General features: G+C 51.1%; 1 protein-coding gene across 1 annotated transcript in view; it reads left to right on the forward strand.

Moving 5' to 3' along the window:
- The window catches only part of LOC140717649 (pre-mRNA-processing factor 39-like), a 51,103-nt gene extending 39,050 nt beyond the window's left edge, over positions 1–12,053 (forward strand). The window contains exons 11-14 of the mRNA XM_073031262.1: positions 5,552–5,736; positions 8,787–8,861; positions 10,505–10,640; positions 10,985–12,053. Coding sequence (XP_072887363.1) covers positions 5,552–5,736; positions 8,787–8,861; positions 10,505–10,640; positions 10,985–11,047 — 459 coding nt within the window. The 3' untranslated portion in view covers positions 11,048–12,053. The remainder of the gene's footprint in view (positions 1–5,551; positions 5,737–8,786; positions 8,862–10,504; positions 10,641–10,984) is intronic.
- The last annotated feature ends 8,652 nt before the right edge of the window (positions 12,054–20,705 follow it).

Here is a 20,705-nt window from a genome sequence, read left to right on the forward strand (position 1 = left end):
CCAGTCACTACCTCACCATAGTGATCAGACGTAACTTGAACCGACCGGCACGACCCCAGTCACTACCTCACCATAGAGATCAGACGTAACTTGAACCCACCGGCACGACCCCAGTCACTACCTCACCATAGTGATCAGACGTAACTTGAACCCACCGGCACGACCCCAGTCACTACCTCACCATAGAGATCAGACGTAACTTGAACCGACCGGCACGACCCAGTCACTACCTCACCACAGCGATCAGACGTAACTTGAACCGACCGGCACGACCCCAGTCACTACCTCACCACAGAGATCAGACGTAACTTGAACCGACCGGCACGACCCCAGTCACTACCTCACCATAGCGATCAGACGTAACTTGAACCGACCGGCACGACCCCAGTCACTACCTCACCATAGAGATCAGACGTAACTTGAACCGACCGGCACGACCCCAGTCACTATCTCACCACAGCGATCAGACGTAACTTGAACCGACCGGCACGACCCCAGTCACTACCTCACCATAGTGATCAGACGTAACTTGAACCGACCGGCACGACCCCAGTCACTACCTCACCATAGAGATCAGACGTAACTTGAACCGACCGGCACGACCCCAGTCACTATCTCACCACAGCGATCAGACGTAACTTGAACCGACCGGCACGACCCCAGTCACTACCTCACCATAGCGATCAGACGTAACTTGAACCGACCGGCACGACCCCAGTCACTACCTCACCATAGAGATCAGACGTAACTTGAACCCACCGGCACGACCCCAGTCACTACCTCACCATAGTGATCAGACGTAACTTGAACCGACCGGCACGACCCCAGTCACTACCTCACCATAGAGATCAGACGTAACTTGAACCGACCGGCACGACCCCAGTCACTACCTCACCATAGTGATCAGACGTAACTTGAACCGACCGGCACGACCCCAGTCACTACCTCACCATAGAGATCAGACGTAACTTGAACCGACCGGCACGACCCCAGTCACTACCTCACCACAGCGATCAGACGTAACTTGAACCGACCGGCACGACCCCAGTCACTACCTCACCATAGAGATCAGACGTAACTTGAACCGACCGGCACGACCCCAGTCACTACCTCACCATAGCGATCAGACGTAACTTGAACCGACCGGCACGACCCCAGTCACTATCTCACCACAGCGATCAGACGTAACTTGAACCGACCGGCACGACCCCAGTCACTACCTCACCATAGCGATCAGACGTAACTTGAACCGACCGGCACGACCCAGTCACTACCTCACCATAGCGATCAGACGTAACTTGAACCGACCGGCATGACCCCAGTCACTACCTCACCATAGAGATCAGACGTAACTTGAACCGACCGGCACGACCCCAGTCACTATCTCACCACAGCGATCAGACGTAACTTGAACCGACCGGCACGACCCCAGTCACTACCTCACCATAGTGATCAGACGTAACTTGAACCGACCGGCACGACCCCAGTCACTACCTCACCATAGAGATCAGACGTAACTTGAACCGACCGGCACGACCCCAGTCACTACCTCACCATAGAGATCAGACGTAACTTGAACCGACCGGCACGACCCCAGTCACTACCTCACCACAGCGATCAGACGTAACTTGAACCGACCGGCACGACCCCAGTCACTACCTCACCACAGCGATCAGACGTAACTTGAACCGACCGGCACGACCCCAGTCACTACCTCACCACAGCGATCAGACGTAACTTGAACCGACCGGCACGACCCCAGTCACTACCTCACCATAGCGATCAGACGTAACTTGAACCGACCGGCACGACCCCAGTCACTACCTCACCACAGCGATCAGACGTAACTTGAACCGACCGGCACGACCCCAGTCACTACCTCACCATAGCGATCAGACGTAACTTGAACCGACCGGCACGACCCCAGTCACTACCTCACCATAGTGATCAGACGTAACTTGAACCGACCGGCACGACCCCAGTCACTACCTCACCATAGAGATCAGACGTAACTTGAACCGACCGGCACGACCCCAGTCACTACCTCACCACAGAGATCAGACGTAACTTGAACCGACCGGCACGACCCCAGTCACTACCTCACCATAGTGATCAGACGTAACTTGAACCGACCGGCACGACCCCAGTCACTACCTCACCATAGCGATCAGACGTAACTTGAACCGACCGGCACGACCCCAGTCACTACCTCACCATAGCGATCAGACGTAACTTGAACCGACCGGCATGACCCCAGTCACTATCTCACCATAGTGATCAGACGTAACTTGAACCGACCGGCACGACCCCAGTCACTATCTCACCATAGAGATCAGACGTAACTTGAACCGACCGGCACGACCCCAGTCACTATCTCACCACAGCGATCAGACGTAACTTGAACCGACCGGCACGACCCCAGTCACTACCTCACCATAGTGATCAGACGTAACTTGAACCGACCGGCACGACCCCAGTCACTACCTCACCATAGAGATCAGACGTAACTTGAACCGACCGGCACGACCCCAGTCACTACCTCACCATAGAGATCAGACGTAACTTGAACCGACCGGCACGACCCCAGTCACTACCTCACCACAGCGATCAGACGTAACTTGAACCGACCGGCACGACCCCAGTCACTACCTCACCACAGCGATCAGACGTAACTTGAACCGACCGGCACGACCCCAGTCACTACCTCACCATAGAGATCAGACGTAACTTGAACCGACCGGCACGACCCCAGTCACTATCTCACCATAGTGATCAGACGTAACTTGAACCGACCGGCACGACCCCAGTCACTACCTCACCATAGAGATCAGACGTAACTTGAACCGACCGGCACGACCCCAGTCACTACCTCACCACAGCGATCAGACGTAACTTGAACCGACCGGCACGACCCCAGTCACTACCTCACCATAGAGATCAGACGTAACTTGAACCGACCGGCACGACCCCAGTCACTACCTCACCATAGTGATCAGACGTAACTTGAACCGACCGGCACGACCCCAGTCACTACCTCACCATAGTGATCAGACGTAACTTGAACCGACCGGCACGACCCCAGTCACTACCTCACCATAGAGATCAGACGTAACTTGCCTGACAGATTAAAGAAAGATAAGATAAGAAAGACAGACTGAGGTAGCGTTGGAGATTCTCAGGTCAGTTTGAGAATCAGAATCAGGTTTATTATCACCGGCATGTGGCATGATATTTGTTAATTTAGCAGCAGCAGTTCAATGCAATACATAATATAGAAGAAAAAAATATATAATAATATATAAATAAGTTACAGTAAATATATATTGAGTAGATTAAAAATTGTGCAAAAAACAAACAATATAAAAAAAGTGAGATAGTGTCTAAGGGTTCAATGTCCATTTAGGAATCGGATGGCAAAGGGGAGGAAGCTGTTCCTGAATCGTTGAGTGTGAGCCTTCGGGCTCCTGTACCTCCTCCCTGATGGTAGAGGGGAAGAAGCTGTTCCTGAATCGCTGAGTGTGAGCCTTCGGGCTTCTGTATCTCCTCCCTGATGGTAACAGTGAGAAAAGGGCATGCCCTGGGTGCTGGAGATCCTTAATAATGGACGCTGCCTTTGTGAGACACCGCTCCCTGAAGATGTCTTGAGTACTTTGTAGGCTGGTACCCAAGATGGAGCTGACTAGATTTACAATTCTCTATATAAGTTTTTGAGTGTATTTGTTGACATTCCAAATCTCTTCAAGCTCCTAATGAAGTATAGTCGCTGTCTTGCCTTCTTTATAACTGCATCGATGTGTTGAGACCAGGTTAGGTCCTCAGGGATCTTGACACTTGACGGCAGTGGGGAAGAAGCCCTTGTTGAACCTTGACCTGTGGATCATCAAGCTCCTGTACCTCCTGGCTGACGGTAGCATTGATAAAAGGTGGGGGTCCCTGATGACCTTCTTGAGGCGTCACCTCCGTGATGGTAGGAAGAGCTGAGTCCTCCGATCCTCGTGGCCTTTTGCGTTCAGGTCCATTGGAGTTCCCACATCAGAGCAAGGTACAACCAGTCAGAAATTCCTCCTCGTCTCCGTCCTCCAAGGGCACCCCTCGGTGGAAATGAGTAAACAGTTGACGTTTCGGGCCTAGACCCTTCTTCAGACCGAGGTACAGACTGCTGTCCACCGCACATCTCGTTGCAGCCACAAAGATGGCAAGATGGTGGTTGTATTTCACGAGGAGTTTGAGGAGATTTGGTTTGTCAACTAAAACACTTGAACTTCTACAGATGTACTGTGGAGAGCGTTCTGACTGGCTGCGTCACCGTCTGGTATGGAGGTGGGGGGCACTACTGCACAGCACCAAAAGAAGCTGCAGAGAGTTGTAAACTCGGCCAGCTCCACCTTGGGCACCAGCCTCAGTAATATCCAGGACATCTTCAAAGAGCGATGTTCATCGTTAAAGTCCTTCAGCACCCTGGACGTGCCCTCTTCTCATTGCTGCCATCAAGAAGGAGGTACAGGAGCCTGAAGACACACACTCAGCGATTCAGGAACAGCTTCTTCCCCTCTGCCATCAGGAAGGAGGTACAGGAGCCTGAAGGCACACACTCAGCGATTCAGGAACAGCTTCTTCCCCTCTGCCATCAGGGAGGAGGTACAGGAGCCTGAAGACACACACTCAATGATTCAGGAACAGCTTCTTCCCCTCTGCCATCAGGGAGGAGGTACAGGAGCCTGAAGACACACACTCAATGATTCAGGAACAGCTTCTTCCCCTCTGCCATCAGGGAGGAGGTACAGGAGCCTGAAGACACACACTCAACAATTCAGGAACAGCTTCTTCCCCTCTGCCATCAGGGAGGAGGTACAGGAGCCTGAAGACACACACTCAGCGATTCAGGAACAGCTTCTTCCCTTCTGCCATCAGGGAGGAGGTACATGAGCCTGAAGGCACACACTCAGCGATTCAGGAACAGCTTCTTCCCCTCTGCCATCAGGGAGGAGGTACAGAAGCCTGAAGACACACACTCAGCGATTCAGGAACAGCTTCTTCCCCTCTGCCATCAGGGAGGAAGTACAGGAGTCTGAAGACACACACTCAGCGATTCAGGAACAGCTTCTTCCCCTCTGCCATCAGGGAGGAGGTACAGGAGTCTGAAGACACACACTCAGCGATTCAGGAACAGCTTCTTCCCCTCTGCCATCCGATTTCTGAATGGGCGTCTAACCCATGAGCTCTACCTAACTTTTTAAAAATTGTTTCTCTTTATGCACTATTTTTAATTTTTATATATATATATATATATAATGTCTCTCCAACATGTATTGCATTGTACTGCTGCAGCTAAGTTAACGAATTTCACGACATATGCCGGTGATGCTAAACCCTGATTGTGATCTGGAGAAGTGTCTCAGAATCTTTAAAATTGGTGAAATGCTGGTGTGCTTTCTCCCCGGTCGTGTCCCCGTCGGGCTCAAGACGCCGTAGATCGACCGCCCCCCCCCCCCCCCCCCCCGAGATGCTGTCGCGCTGCTCCCTCTGACCGCGGTGCCCCTGTGCCCTGCAGGACAACGTGAAGCTCTACCTCAACCTACTGGAACTGGAATTCAGCTGTGACGTCCGTGCCAACGAGAGCAACATCCTGGGCTGCTTCGACCAGGTGCTGGCCGGTTCCCTCCCGCTAGAAATCAAGATCGTCTTCTCCCAGCGGAGGGTGGAGTTCCTCGAGGACTTCGGCTCCAGCGTGCGCAGGTGAGACTCGCCGTTGGCGCCTCCCTTGCGTGTCCGCGGGGCGTAAGATTCTGGCGTAGCAGGAGAGTTGTGTGTAGCTGCAGTTGAGAGCTGGACAGCGGAGCAGACTCAACGCGTCAGAAATCCTAGTTCTTATCACACACCAGTAAAACAGCATGTTTAGCAGATTTCCCAGACTTCTGTAAACACAAAATTATGCAGATACTGGAAATCTTGAACAATGCGCGTGCACACACAAACTGCTGGAGGAGCTCAGCAGGTCTGGCAGCGTCTGTGGAGGAGAATGAACAGGTAATATTTTGGGCTGAGGCCCTTCATTACCGGTGAAAGATCTCACCCTGAAACTTCAATTGCTCTCTGGAAAATTGCAAATGTTACTCTGCTATTTAAGAAGGGTGGGAGGCAGCAGAAAGGAAACTATAGACCTGTTAACCTGACCTCAGAGGTCGGGAAGTTGTTGGAATCAATAGCGATGAGATTGCGGAGTACCTACAGGCACATGACAAGAAAGGAAAATCCTGCCTGACAAACCTACTGGGAAGGCCGGAACGAGGGGTCACAGTTTAAGGATAAAGGGGAAGCCTTTTAGGACCGAGATGAGGAAAAACTTCTTCACACAGAGAGTGGTGAATCTGTGGAATTCTCTGCCACAGGAAACAGTTGAGGCCGGTTCATTGGCTATATTTAAGAGGAAGTTAGATATGGCCCTTGTGGCTAAAGGGATCAGGGGGTATGGAGAGAAAGCAGGTACAGGGTTCTGAGTCGGATGATCAGCCATGATCATACTGAATGGTGGTGCAGGCTCGAAGGGCCGAATGGCCTACTCCTGCACCTATTTTCTATGTTTCTAAATTCTTTGAGGAAGTTACAAGCAGGCTAGACAAAGGAGATGCAGTAGATGTTGTGTACTTGGATTTTCAGAAGGCCTTTGACAAGGTGCCGCACATGAGGCTGCTTAACAAGGTAAGAGCCCATGGAATTACAGGGGAGTTACTAGAGTGGGTGGAGCATTGGCTGGTCGGCAGGAAACAGAGTGGGAGTAAAGGGATCCTATTCTGGCTGGCTGCCAGTTACCAGTGGAGTTCCACAGGGGTCGGTGTTGGGACCGTCACTTTTTACGATGTACATCAATGATTTGGATCACGGTATTTGTATTTGGATCATGGATTTGTGGCTAAATTTGCTGATGATACAAAGATAGGTGGAGGAGCGGGTAGTGTTGTGGAAACAGAGAGCCCGCAGAGAGACTCAGATAGTTTAGGGGAAAGGACAAAGAAGTGGCAAATGAAATACAATGTTGGAAAGTTCCACTTTGGTGGAAGAAAAAACGGGCAGACAATTATTTAGATGGGGAGAGAATTCAGAATGCAGAGATGCAAAGGGACATGGGAGTCCTTATGCAGGGTACCCTAAAGGTTAACCCCAGAATGTAATGTTGGCATTCGTTTCTAGAGGTATAGAATATAAGAGCAGGGATATGATGTTGAGGCTCTCTAAGGCACTCGTTAGACCACACTTAGAGTATTGTGTGCAGTTTTGGGCTCCTTATTTTAGAAAGGATATACTGACATTGGAGAGGGTTCAGAGTAGATTCACGAGAAAGATTCCAGGACTGAGAGGGTTACTGTATGAGGAACGTCTGGCAGCTCTTGGGCTGTATTCCCTGGAGTTCAGGAGAATGATGGGATCTCACAGAAACATTCTGAATGTTAAAAGGCCTGAACAGATTAGATATAATTAAGTTATTTCCCATGGTAGGGAATCCTAGGACAAGAGGGCACGTCTTCAGGATTGAAGGACGTCCTTTTAGAACTGAGCTGCGGAGAAATTACTTTAGTCAGAGGGTGGTAAATCTGTGGAATTTGTTGCCACGAGCGGCCCTGGAGGCCAAGTCATTGTGTGTATTTAAGGCAGAGATAGATAGGTTCTTGATTAGCCAGGGTATCGAGGGGTTTAGGGAGGAGGCAGGGGAGTGGGGATGACTGGAAGAATTGGATCAGCCCATGATCGAATGGCGAAGCAGGCTTGGAGGGTTGAATGGCCTACTTCCACTCCTATATTTTATGGTCTATTCTGTAGATGCTGCCTGGCCTGCTGAGTTGCCCCAGCAATTTTGTCTGTCTGAGTGTGTGTGTCCACGTGCGTCTGTCTGCACGCGTGCTTGTGTGTGTTAGTGTGTCTGTGTGTGTGTGTGTATATTTGTGTCTGTTGTGTGCGTGCATCTGTGTCTGTGTGTGAGCGTCTGTCTGTGTATGTGTGTCTGTGTCTGTGTGTCTCTGTGTGTGTGCAAGTGTCTGTGTCTGTGTGTGAGCGTCTGTGTCTGCGTGTTGCTCTGGGTTTCCAGCATCTGTGGAATGGCTCATGCTTCAGATTGGCGTTCTTCTCTCTGAAGGTGGGGGAGGTTTCCAGATGCCATTCTAGCATTCGCTTTTCTTTACCCCTCATTACCCCCCCCCCAAAAAAAAACAATATTGCATGGTATAAAAATGAAATTTTCAGTCAAGTAACACACAAAAAATGCTGGAGGGACTTGCATGTCAGGCTCTCTTTTTGACCTTCAATGTGTGTGTGTATCTTTCTATCTATATCTGTGTTTCTGTCTCTTACCTCTTTTGAATTATCTCTGCCATGCACACACACACCTTACACATGTATAAACTCCTTATAAACTGTGCCAGAACTGAACTTCAAGCCCCAAGATCGACCGAGCCCTCCTCTCCCATATAGCCCTCCAGTTTCCTTTCATCCATGTGCCTGCCTCGATATCTCTGCACCCTGGGAACTGGTGTTCCCGTATTCTGGATACTCGGCACCCTGCGTCTGTCAGAGTTTGACGGAGTCTGCACAAACTTCAAAGCAAGTGTGGTGGGTGGCTGATGTGGCTTCACTGAAGAGCTGGTGCTGGAACAGAGCCTCTGATACGACAACACTGACAAATTTAAAGTTCCTCACCCTCTCCCCCTCCGATCCACTCATGAGAACTGGCTCTTGACCCAGTGAGGCTGCCTGATGCTATTCTGTTTGTTTCTTCCTCATCCCCGCCGTTGCAGCCTGCTCCAAGCCTACGACGAACACCAGAAGCTCCTCAAGCAGAACGCTAGCAAGAAGCGGGCAGCGGAGAACGGGTGAGTACGGGGCTCGGGCGTTCTTCTCCGCGCTGCCCCTCGCTCCGTCTGATTGCCGGCGGGGTGGGAGCTGGGCTGCTTGACCAGGCAGGAGGGAGGGCGGAGGCGAGAGCTCAGCTTCCAGCTAACCCACCCGGGGGACGCCCACTGTCCCGTGGCTAACCCACCCGGGGGGCGCCCACTGTCCCGTAGCTAACCCACCCGGGGGGCGCCCACCGTCCCGCGGCTAACCCGCCCGGGGAATGACCGCTGTCCCGCGGCTGTCAGCGACCACCCAGGAAACTCTGAGTGAGGGTGGCATGCCTGCCAAATCGGTCACTGGCAGTCGGGGGAGCCAGGAAAACTTGGGGATCAGTCTGTGTGCTTTATCAGAGGAAGTCCCCACTGCCCTGTGTAGGGGTGAGTGACTGGTTAAACTGTTACAGGTGTCCCCCGCTTTACGAATGTTCACTTTACGCCACTTTGCTTTTACAAAAGACCTACATGGGGGTACATGTCCACAGATCCCTGAAAGTTGCCTCACAGGTAGATAGGGTAGTTAAGAAAGCTTATGGGGTGTTAGCTTTCATAAGTCGAGGCATAGAGTTTAAGAGACGCGATGTAATGATGCAGCTCTATAAAACTCTGGTTAGGCCACACTTGGAGTACACGGTCCAGTTCTGGTCGCCTCACTATAGGAAGGATGTGGAAGCATTGGAAAGGGTACAGAGGAGATTTACCAGGATGCTGCCTGGTTTAGAGAGTATGCATTATGATCAGAGATTAAGGGAGCTGGGGCTTTACTCTCTGGAGAGAAGGAGGATGAGAGGAGACATGATAGAGGTGTACAAGATATTAAGAGGAATAGGTAGAGTGGACAGCCAGTGCCTCTTCCCCAGGGCACCACTGCTCAGTACAAGAGGACGTGGCTTTAAGGTAAGGGGAGGGAAGTTCAAGGGGGATTTTAGAGGAAGGTTTTTCACTCAGAGAGTGGCTGGTGCGTGGAATGCACTGCCTGAGTCAGTGGTGGAGGCAGACACACTAGTGAAGTTTAAGAGACTACTAGATAGGTATATGGAGGAACTTAAGGTGGGCGGTTATATGGGAGGCAGGGTTTGAGGGTTGGCACAACATTGTGGGCCAAAGGGCCTGTAATGTGCTGTACTATTCTATGTTCTATGTACATTAGTATTAGAAACCTGTTTTCGCATTACAAAGAGGATTTTCGCTTTTAAGATAATTTTCCCCATATAAATTAATGGTTCTTAGCTTTACACCATTTCGGCTTAAGAAAGGTTTCACAGTAACGCTGTCCCTTTGTACAGCGGGGGGCACCTGTACCAATTAAACCACACCGATAACTCTTGGTTCCTCTTGGTGTGACCTCTTGGTTCGCACAACTCTCTCAGCAGATTCATAATCTCCAAAAGACCCGCAAGTCTATTCCTCCTCCTGGAACGCCCTGAAACGATGAAAATAGCACAGCACAGGCCCTTTGGCCCGTGATGCTGTACTAGCCCTTTAGCCAACTCCAAGAGCCATCTAACCCTTCTGAGGGGTGAGGCAGAGAGCTAGGGGTTGGGGTCATTCCCTCCCGGGGGAGGCGTCCCGTTCCCCACCGTGTGTTTGTTCTGACCGTCTTGTTGTCGCCCCCGACCTCGCAGCACGGAAGAGCCGGACGAGAAGCGGGCGCGGGCGGAGGACGGTACGCCCGTGGTGGCCGCCACCAGTGCTGCCGCCCTGACCAGCGGAGACGCCGTCGGCAGCCAGGCAGCGTACAGCTACAGCGCGTGGTACCAGGTACGGCGGGGGGTGCATGCCGGGGTGGGGGGGGGGCCTGCATGCTCGCGCGTGTCCTGGGGTCCCTTGTTCCCTCCCAAACCCCAGCGCACAGGTTAGCCAGAGTGCACGCAGGAGCAGCGGACCAGACCCGCCGAGACGGAAAGTGTGCGCACTGGCAAGTCCGCGCCTGAGAGAGAGAGCCCTCCGCACGTAGGACGCCCAGTCAATTCGCTGCGCGGTAGATCGGACGCGGGCGCGCTCGCTGTTCCTCTTGCGGCCGATCTGAAAGGGTGGTGCGGGCAAGGGCAGAGAACCAGTGACATGCTGCCACTCTGACCATTCGTTTCTCTCCTCCCTTCCAGCCCTACGCATCTTACGGCTACCAGAGCCCGTGGAACTATAATCAGTACTACCCACACAGCTGAAGGAATGCAAATTGTACAGACGGAAACCAAGGGGCTCGTTTCCCTCCCCCCCCCTCCCCTCCCAACCCCTTCACCGTTTCCGAACTCGTCCGTCGGAACAGCATCGCCCCGCTCCTGACGAGCGCCGAGACGCGGCCAGATTGGACAGCCGCCCGCCGGGTGTTTGGGCTGCCTCCGGTGGAATGAAATCCCGGGGCGGGGGGGGGGGGGTGGTGCAAAGAAATGTGAAATTCTGGAAGAGCCTGGGAGCCGTTGCCCTCCCTGTACCTGGAGCGCCTTCTCCCTCTACGTTCTAGCAAATAGAAACACCCCACCCCCAGTGGATTCCCAACATGGCGGTGCTCCACAGTTTTTTTTTTTGGGACCGTTGCGGTTTGAGGGGCTGGCAAGGTTCGGCCCGCGGGAGCTTCAGGGACCCTGAGCGGCTGGAACTGAATTTGCCCCCGTCCTCCGCTCACGCCCGCTCCCGGATCGTTTCCAGCCCTGACCGGGACGGCGCCCGAGACTCCCAGTTACTCTCTGCGTGAGGGGGTTGCATCGGGCCGACGCATCAGCACAGGAATTTCCTACACCGGTGAAGCACAATTTGTCCCTTTTGTCCCACCCGTGGAAGAGACGTGGTCCCCACCGTCACCAGCACCACAGGCAGACGATGTCTGTGTTCCGCACAGGCCCCTGCCCTCACACAGGAGCCTCAGGGTCCTCATCTCGCCCACACAGGAGCCCGGAACCCCTTCGCCTCGTCACCGTGCACTCAGCACTTATCCCGCTGCAACACAGGGAGACGGCATAGCTCTCGGTCCACGATTAGCACACGGGTCTATCTGTGCCGCGGATATCGGCAGCAGATACCAAACTACTCAACTCCATCCTGCTACTTTCTGTACAGACTCTTGCTGGGGAAGAACTGTTTCTCTTTCGCGTTGACGTTTATTTTTTAAACGAATGTAATGTTCCAAATTTGGTTTTTGAATAGACTGTAAATAAAAAAAGAATTAGACTATAAGTATAGAGATGCCATTCTCACCGCAGACGTGCGCAGCCAGGGCCATCCTTAAAGTTATCCGAGTGTGTTCCTGAAGTGGTGTGATTTCTGTTTGGTGACCGTAGTGTCAGAATCACTGAAATCTGTCGTTTTAGGTGAAATATACTATAAATTATAATAATTAGGTAAAAATTTAAATATGTACTGCGAAAAGAGATCAAGAGGTGAGGAACTCAGCAGGTCAGGCAGCGAACGTGGGAAGGCCCTGATGAAGGGTCTCGGCCCGCAACGCCGACTGCTTCTTCCTTTCTGCCTGACCTGCTGAGTTCCTCCAGCATTTTGTGTGTATGGTGTTGAAGTTGTTCCTGAATCGTTGAGTGTGTGCGTTCAGGCTGCTGTACCTCTTCTCTGATGGTGACAGTGAGAAGGGGGCTTGCCCCGGGTGATGGGGGTCCTCGACAATGGATGCCTCTATTGAAGATGTCCGCGATGGTGGGGCGGGCTGGGCCGTGATGGAGCAGCTGAGTTTACAAGCCTCGGCAGCTTTTTCTGACCCTGTGCGACGGCCCCTCCGTGCCGGTGAGGAAACCAGTTACGATGCTCTCACCGTGCGTCGGTAGGAACCCGGTCACCTTCGGTGACGGGCCGAAGCTCCTCAGACTCGGAGTGGAATACAGCCGCTGATGTGCTGCCTTCACTCGCTGCCACGCAGGAAACCCTTGACTGGTCCTGTCTGTCGGGCCGTAATGAGAAAAGGTTGAGTGAGCGAGGGTTTTTGTCTTTGGACCTACGGAGGGTGAGGAGTGACCTGATGGAGGAGTACAAGATGATAAGAGGCACAGATCGAGTGGACAGAGACTGTTCCCCCAGGGCGGAAATGGCTGATACGAGGGGCGTATAGGGGGGATGCTAGAGGTAAGTTATTTACAGAGAGAGTGGTGGGTGCGTGGAACGTCCTGCCATGGGGTGGTGGCAGAGAACATGTGAGAGACTCTTAGTTCGGCAGAAAAATGGAGGGGTGGGTTAGATTGAGGGTAGGTTAAAAGGTGAGCACAACATTGTGGGCCATCACCCTGCACGCGGGACCACAGCCCTCACACCCCTCCCATCCATGGACCTGGCCAAACTTCTCTTAAACGTTGAAATCATTCACCACTTGAACTGGCAGCTCATTCCACACCTTTCACCCTTAACCCATGACCTCTGGGTGTAGTCCCACCCAACCTCACTGGAAAAAGCCTGCTTGCATTTTCCCTATCTATACCCCTCATAATTTTGTATACCTCTGTCAAATCTCCCCTCAATCATTTACACTCTAGGGAATAGAGTCCTAACCTATCCAATCTTTCCCTATAACTCAGGTCCTCCAGATCCAGCAACATCCTTGTAAATTTTCTCTGCACTCTTAAAATCTTTTTGACATCTTTCCTGTAGGTCGGTGACCAAAACTGCACACAATACTCCAAATTAGGCCTCACCAATGTCTCACATAACATCAGTTCTCTGATTTACAAAGGGCAATGTGCTAGAAAGCTTTCTTTACAATCCTATCTATCTGTGGCACCACTTTCAATGAATTCTGGACCTGTATTCCCAGTTCCCTCTGTTCTATCACACTCCTCCGTGCCCAGTTCTGTAAGATCTACCCTGGTTTGTCCTCCCAGACTGCAGAACCTCACACTTGTCTGCATTAAATTCCATCTGTGTGGCAACTTGGGACTGGATCTGTGTCAACTTGCCCGGTCGTGACAACCAGCTCGCCGACTGAAAGCTCGTGCAGTAGGTACAGTGAGGCGTGACCTGTACCTTCTGACAGTGAGCAGACTAGATAGAGGGGTATCTGCAGGTGCAGGAACAAAGTTTTCCCAACTCATAAATGCCTAACTGAACTAATCCCCTCTGCTGACACAATGTCCGTATCCCTTCATTCTCTGTACCGACTCGCCTCTGTCGTATTTACCGCCCCCGGCAGCGCGTTTCGGGACCCACCACCTTCCACCTCTCGCCGTAAATGCGTGGATTCTAGTGGTAGACATTGCTGACCCTGGGAAAAAGATGTCAGCTATCAACCCCATCTGTAATAAATTACTCTCAGGTCTCCCCTCCAGAGAAAACAACTCGCGTTTATGTATTTCACCAAAGAACGATAACAGGCCCTTTGCCCATGTGACCAACTAAAGGAATATTTAGGGGCGATGTCAGGTCGGGTTTCCCCCTACAAAGAGAGGAGTAAGTGTCTGGAATGCACTGTCAGTGTTGCTGGTTGAGGCAGATGCATTTCGGAGGTTTAAGAGACTCAAGGGTGATCGAAAAGTGTTCACTTCTTCCACCATCTGCGCTGTCTTCAACCCTGTTTCTTGTAAAAATGCCACCCACTTCTCCCAGGTTTCTCCGTCTCCGCTGCATCTGCTCTCAGGATGAGGCTTTTCATTCCAGAACGAAGGAGATGTCCTCCTTTTTCAAAGAAAGGGGCTTCCCTTCCTCCACCAAGAGATGTGCCCTTAACCACATCTCCTCCATTTCGCACACATCTGCTCCCACCCCACCAGGGACTCACCTACCACCCCACCAGCTTCCTTGTCCAGCACATAATCCTCTGTAACTTCTGCCATCTCCAGTGGGATCCCACCACCGAGCATGTCCTTTCTTCTCTCACCTCTGCACCCCCCCCCCCCCAATTCACAACTCACTTTCTGCGTTCCGCAGGAATCGCTCCCTACGTGACTCCATAGAACATTACAGCACAGAAACAGGCCTTCTGGCCCTTCTTGGCTGTGTCAAACCATTTTTCTGCCTGGTCCCACTGACCTGTACCTGGCCCATATCCCTCCATACCCCTCTCATCCATGTACCTGTCCAAGTTTTTCTTAAATGTTAAAAGTGAGCTCGCATTCACCACTTCATCTGGCAGCTCATTCCACTCTCCGCGTGAGAAATCCTCCTCCCCCCCCCAATGTTCTCTTTAAACTTCTCCCCTTCACCCTTAACCCATGTCCTCTGGTTTTTTCTCCCCCCTAGCCTCAGTGGAAAAAGCCTGCTTGCATTCACTCTATCTATACCCATCATAATTTTATATACCTCTATCAAATCTCCCCTCATTCTTCTACGCTCCAGGGAATAAAGTCCTAACCTATTCAACCTTTCTCTGTGACTCAGTTTCTCAAGTCCCGGCAACACCCTTGTAAACCTTCTCTGCACTCTTTCAACCTTATTAATATCCTTCCTGTAATTCAGTGACCAAAACTGCACACAATACTCCAAATTCGGCCTCACCAATGCCTTATACAACCTCATCATAACATTCCAACTCTTATACTTAATACTTTGATTTATAAAGGCTAATATACCAAAAGCTCTCTTTACTACCCTATTTTCCTGTGATGCCACTTTTATGGTATTTTGTGTCTGCATTCCTAGTTCCCTCTGTTCTGCACTCCGCAGTGCCCTACCATTTACCTTGTATGTTCTACCTTGGTTTTTCCTTCCAAAGTGCAATACCTCACACTTGTCTGTATTAAACTCCATCTGCCATTTTTCAGTCCATTTTTCTAGCTGGTCCAGATCCCTCTGCAAGCTTTGAAAACCTTCCTCACTGTCCACTACATCTCCAATCTTTGTATCATCAGCAAATTTGCTGATCCAATTTACCACATTATCATCCAGATCATTGATATAGATTACAAATAACAATGGACCCAGCACTGATCCCTGTGGCACACCACTAGTCACAGGCCTCCACTCAGAGAAGCAATCCTCCACTACCACTCTCTGACATCTCCCATTGAGCCAATGTCTAATCCAATTTACTACCTCACCATGTATACCTAGCGACTGAATCTTCCTAACTAACCTGCCATGCGGGACCTTGTCAAAGGCCTTACTGAAGGGCATGTAGACAACATCCACTGCCTTCCCTTCATCCACTTTCCTTGTAACCTCCTTGAAAAACTCTAATAGATTTGTTAAACATGACTTACCATGCACAAAGCCATGTTGACTCTCCCTAATAAGTCCCTGTCTGTCTAAATACTTGTAGATCCTATCTCTTAGTACTCCTTCCAATAATTTACCTACTATTGACGTCAAGTTTGCCAGATTATTTCCCGGATTACTTTTAGAGCCTTTTTTAAACAACGGAACAACATGAGCTATCCTCCAATCCTCCAGCACCTCACCTGTAGATATTGACATTTTAAATATATCTGCCAGGGCCCCTGCAATTTCAACACTAGTCTCCTTCAAGGTCCGAGGGAATACCCTGTCAGGTTCTGGGGATTTATCTAGTCTGATTTGCCTCAAGATAGCAAGCACCTCCTCCTCTTCAATCTGTATAGGTTCCATGACCTCACTACTTGTTTGCCTCATTTCCGTTGACTCCATGCCAGTTTCCTTAGTAAATACAGATGCAAAAAAAACCATTTAATTTCTTTTGGTTGCATATATAGCTGACCACTTTGATCTTCAAGAGGATCAATTTTATCCGTTACTATCCTTTTGCTCTTAATATACCTGTAGAAGCTCTTTGGATTATCCTTCACCTTGACTGCCAAAGCTACCTCATGTCTTTTAGCCCTCCTGATTTCTTAAGTTTTTTTTTGCACTTTTTATGCTCAAGTACCTTATTTGCTCCCTGTCTCCTATACATGTCATACATATCAGAGTTCCAATATCCCTCGAGAACCAAGGTTCCTTTTTCTTATTCACTTTGCCTTTAATCCTGACAGGGACATACAAACTCTGCACTCTCAAAATTTCTCCATTGAAGGCCTCCCACTTACCAATGACATCCTTGCCAGAGAACAACCTGTCCCAATCCACGCTTTTTAGATCCTTTCTCATTTCTTCAAATTTGGCCTTTTTCCAGTTTAGAACCTCAACCCGAGGACCAGATCTATCTTTATCCATGATCAAGTTGAAACTAATGGTGTTATGATCACTGGAACCAACGTTTCCCCTACACACACTTCTGTCACCTGTCCTAACTCATTTCAGAATAGGAAATTTAATATTGCATTATCTCTAGTCGGTACCTCTATATATTGATTTAGAAAACTTTCGTGAATACATTTTACAAACTCGAACCCATCTAGACCTTTAACAATATGGGAATCTCAATCAATACATGGAAAATTAAAATACCCTACTATCACAACTTCCTGTCTCATGCAGTTATCTGCTATCTCTCTGCAGATTTGCTCCTCCAATTCTCGCTGACTATTGAGTGGTCTATAATACAACCCCACTGATGTGGTCATACCTTTCCTGTTTCTCAGCTCCACCCATATGGCCTCGGTAGACAAGCCCTCTAATCTGTCCTGCCTGAGCACTGCTGTAACATTTTCCCTGACTAGCAATGCCACCCCCACCCTTCATCCCTCTGCCTCTATCAAGTCTGAAACATCAGAACCCTGGAACATTGAGCTGCCAGTCCTGCCCCTCCTGTAGCCAAGTTTCACTAATGGCTACAATGTCATAATTCCACGTGCAAATCTTTGATCCGGAGGAAACCCACACGGTCCCAGGGTACAAACTCTTCACGGGCAGTGGCAGGGTAGGATTGTACGGCACAGTCTAATCCTGGTAAATTGCCTCTGCACCCTCTTTAAAGCTTCCGCGTCCTTCTATCCCAATCCAGAGTTTTGAATTGACTGTGCGGCGGCCATCATCTGAGTGGGCAGAGTCAGGGTGGTCATCTTGTGGCTTCGGCTCTTCGAGGGAAAAAGAAAACCTCTACGTTAAGTTTTTTTCTCCCCTTCCCTTTAGTACCGTGGAGTTGCCAGGCAGGGTAGTGTAACGCTCCTCCTGAGGGGTGTGGGAAGGCGGGGAGGTCTCCAGAGTCCCTGGCGGCTACAACTACGAGAAGCGCCTCTGGCCGCAGCTTCTAACAATCCGTGTGAGGTTGGAGCTGGAACTCTGGAACTGGATGAGCTCCGGATCATTCTGGTGGCTGAGGGAGTGATAGGAAGGGTATATAGAGAGGCAGTTACACACAAGGTGCAGGACATGGGAGACTGGGTGCCAGTCAGGAAGTAGAAAGGGGTTACGGAGCCAGTGGAGAGTAACCCTGTGGCCATTCCCCTCGACAACAGGTATTGTCGGGGGGGGGGGGGTTGACCTAACAAGGAAAATCACAGGTCTCTGATTCAGAAGGAAAGCGGGTGGGAGGAGGCACGGTGTGGTGAAGGGGAACGGACTGGAGGTTCTGTGGCCGAGAGTGAGATTCCCTGGCGGTATGTTACCTCTGGGGTATCTTGGATCAAATCCTCAGCATTCTGGGGTGGGAGGTCGCTGTCTATGTAGGTACCAATGAAATGAGTAGGGCGAGTGATGAGGTTGTGCAGAGGGAGTTAGGGGCAAAGTGAATGGGCAGGACCTCCAGGGTTGTGATCTCAGGATGGCTACCCATGCCACTTGCCGGTGAGGCCAGAACGAGGAAGATTATACAGTTTGATATGCGGCTAAGGAGTTGGTGCAGGAGGGAGGGCATAAGATTTTTGGATCATTGGGCTCCCTTCCAGAGAAGGTGGGATGGGACAGTTTGCACCCGAGGGGGGCTGGTATCCCAGCGGGCAGGTTTGTTAATGCTGCACGGTGGGGTTTAAACTCGAGTGACAGGGGGATGGGAACCAGAGCGCCAGAACAGATTGTGGACAGGTTGTCGAGGCAGATGGGGGGTAAGACCTCAGAACGTGAACACTGGTTCCAGCCTGCTGCGGTCCGTGTTGTAAGAGTGGCTTCTGCTATCTGCCCTTCAGGCTTTGGATATTCTGTGCTCTGCATCCCTTTTACCAACAAAATGCTGTACAATAATCGTTTTAATTAAAATACACATTTGAAGCCCAGGGGCCGGCCCCACGGTTCTCAGAAATCCCCACAGATAACAGGTAAGCTGGGCGTAGGTATAACACTGAAGATGAACAGTCAACGTTTCGGGCCGAGACCCTTCATCAGGACTGAAGAGGGAGGGGGGAGGGTGGAAAACCAGTCAGAGGAAAGATCAAGCGGTGGGGAGGGGAAGCAGGGAGGGGATAGGCCGGAGAGGTGAAGAAGGAATGTAAGGGGAAAGCACTATGGGTAGTAGAAGGCAGAATCATGAGAGAGGTGATGGGCATCTAGAAGAGGGAGAGTGAAGGTGGGATGGGGGAAGGGAGAGGGAGGGAATTACCAGAAGTTGGAGAATTCGATGTTCATACCAAGGGGCTGGAGACTACCCAGACGGTAGATGAGGTGTTGCTCCTCCAACCTGAGTTTGGCCTCATCATGGCAGTAGAGGAGGCCATGTACGGACATATCCGAATGGGAATGTGAAGCAGAGATGAAGAGGGTGGCAACCGGGAGAAACTCTCTGTTGTGGTGGACGGAGCGGAGGTGCTCGATGAAGCGGTCCCCCAATCTGCGTCGGGTCTCGCCGATGTAGAAGAGGCCGCACCGGGAGCACTGGATGCAATAGATTACCCCAACAGACTCGCAAGTGAAGTGTTGCCTCACTTGTTTGGACTGTTTGGGGCCCTGAATGGTGGTAAGAGAGGAGGTGTAGGGATAAGTGCCAGGTGGGAGATCCATGGGGAGGGACGTGTGGACCAGGGAGTGGCGGAGGGAATGATCCCTGCGAAAAGCGGAGAGGGGTAGCGAGGGAAAGATGTGCTTAATGGTGGGGTCCTGTTGAAGGTGGCGTAAGTTGCGGAGGATAATATGCTGGATTCGGAGGCTGCTGGGGTGGTAGGGAGGACAGGGGGAACTCGGTCCCTGTTGTGGTGACGGGAGGATGGGGTGAGGGCCGAAGTGCAGGAAATGGAGGAGATACGGGTGAGGGCATCATTGATGATGGCAGAAGGGAAACCATGATTCTTAAAGAAAGAGGACATTTGAGATGTCCTGGAACGGATAACAGGTACAACCCTGGAGAGGTGGCTGAAACCGGCTCGGGCAGAGGCCTCAGCTGCCCACTGCCTGGACCCATGAACCAGCTTCTCCGAGAAAGCGTGCTGGCATCAGGGGTGGGGAGTTCCAGAGGAGGCTTGTGAAAATGATCCTGAGAAAGTAAGGTTTAACGTGTGAGCAGCATTGGATGGGCGAATCTCATTGAAACCTATTGAATATTGAAAGGCTGAGATAGAGTGGACATGGAGAAGATGTTTTCCATAATACGGGGTGTCCAGGACCAGAGGGCTCAGCCTCAGAATTGAAGGATGTCAACTTGGAACGGAGATGAGGAGGAATTTCTTCAGTCAGTTCATTGCTGTGGGTGTATTTAAAGGCCTTGGTTCGCAAAGGAGTCGAGGGCGATGGGGAGAATGGGATTGCGGAGGATAATAAACCAGCCGTGATCAAACGGCAGAGCAGACTCGATGGGCCAAAAGGCCTAATTCTGCTCCTATTATCAGTCTCGAGAGACCATGGATCTGCGCCTGGAGTTTCCAGGGCGCAGGCCTGGGCAGGGTTGTATGGGAGACCGGCAGTTGCCCAAGCTGCAGGCCTTCCCCTCTCCACGCCACCGGTGTTGTCCAAGGGAAGGGCACTAGGACCCATGCAGCTTGGCACCGGTGTCGTCGCAGAGCGACGTGTTGTTGCTCAAGGACACAAACACGCTGCCTCAGCTGAGGCTCGAACCAGTGACCTTCAGGTTACTAGTCCGATGCCTTGTCACTAGGCCACGCGTCAGCACAACGAGTT

This window comes from Hemitrygon akajei, chromosome 28 (assembly GCF_048418815.1).
Source record: "Hemitrygon akajei chromosome 28, sHemAka1.3, whole genome shotgun sequence".
Classification (NCBI taxonomy): domain Eukaryota; kingdom Metazoa; phylum Chordata; class Chondrichthyes; order Myliobatiformes; family Dasyatidae; genus Hemitrygon; species Hemitrygon akajei.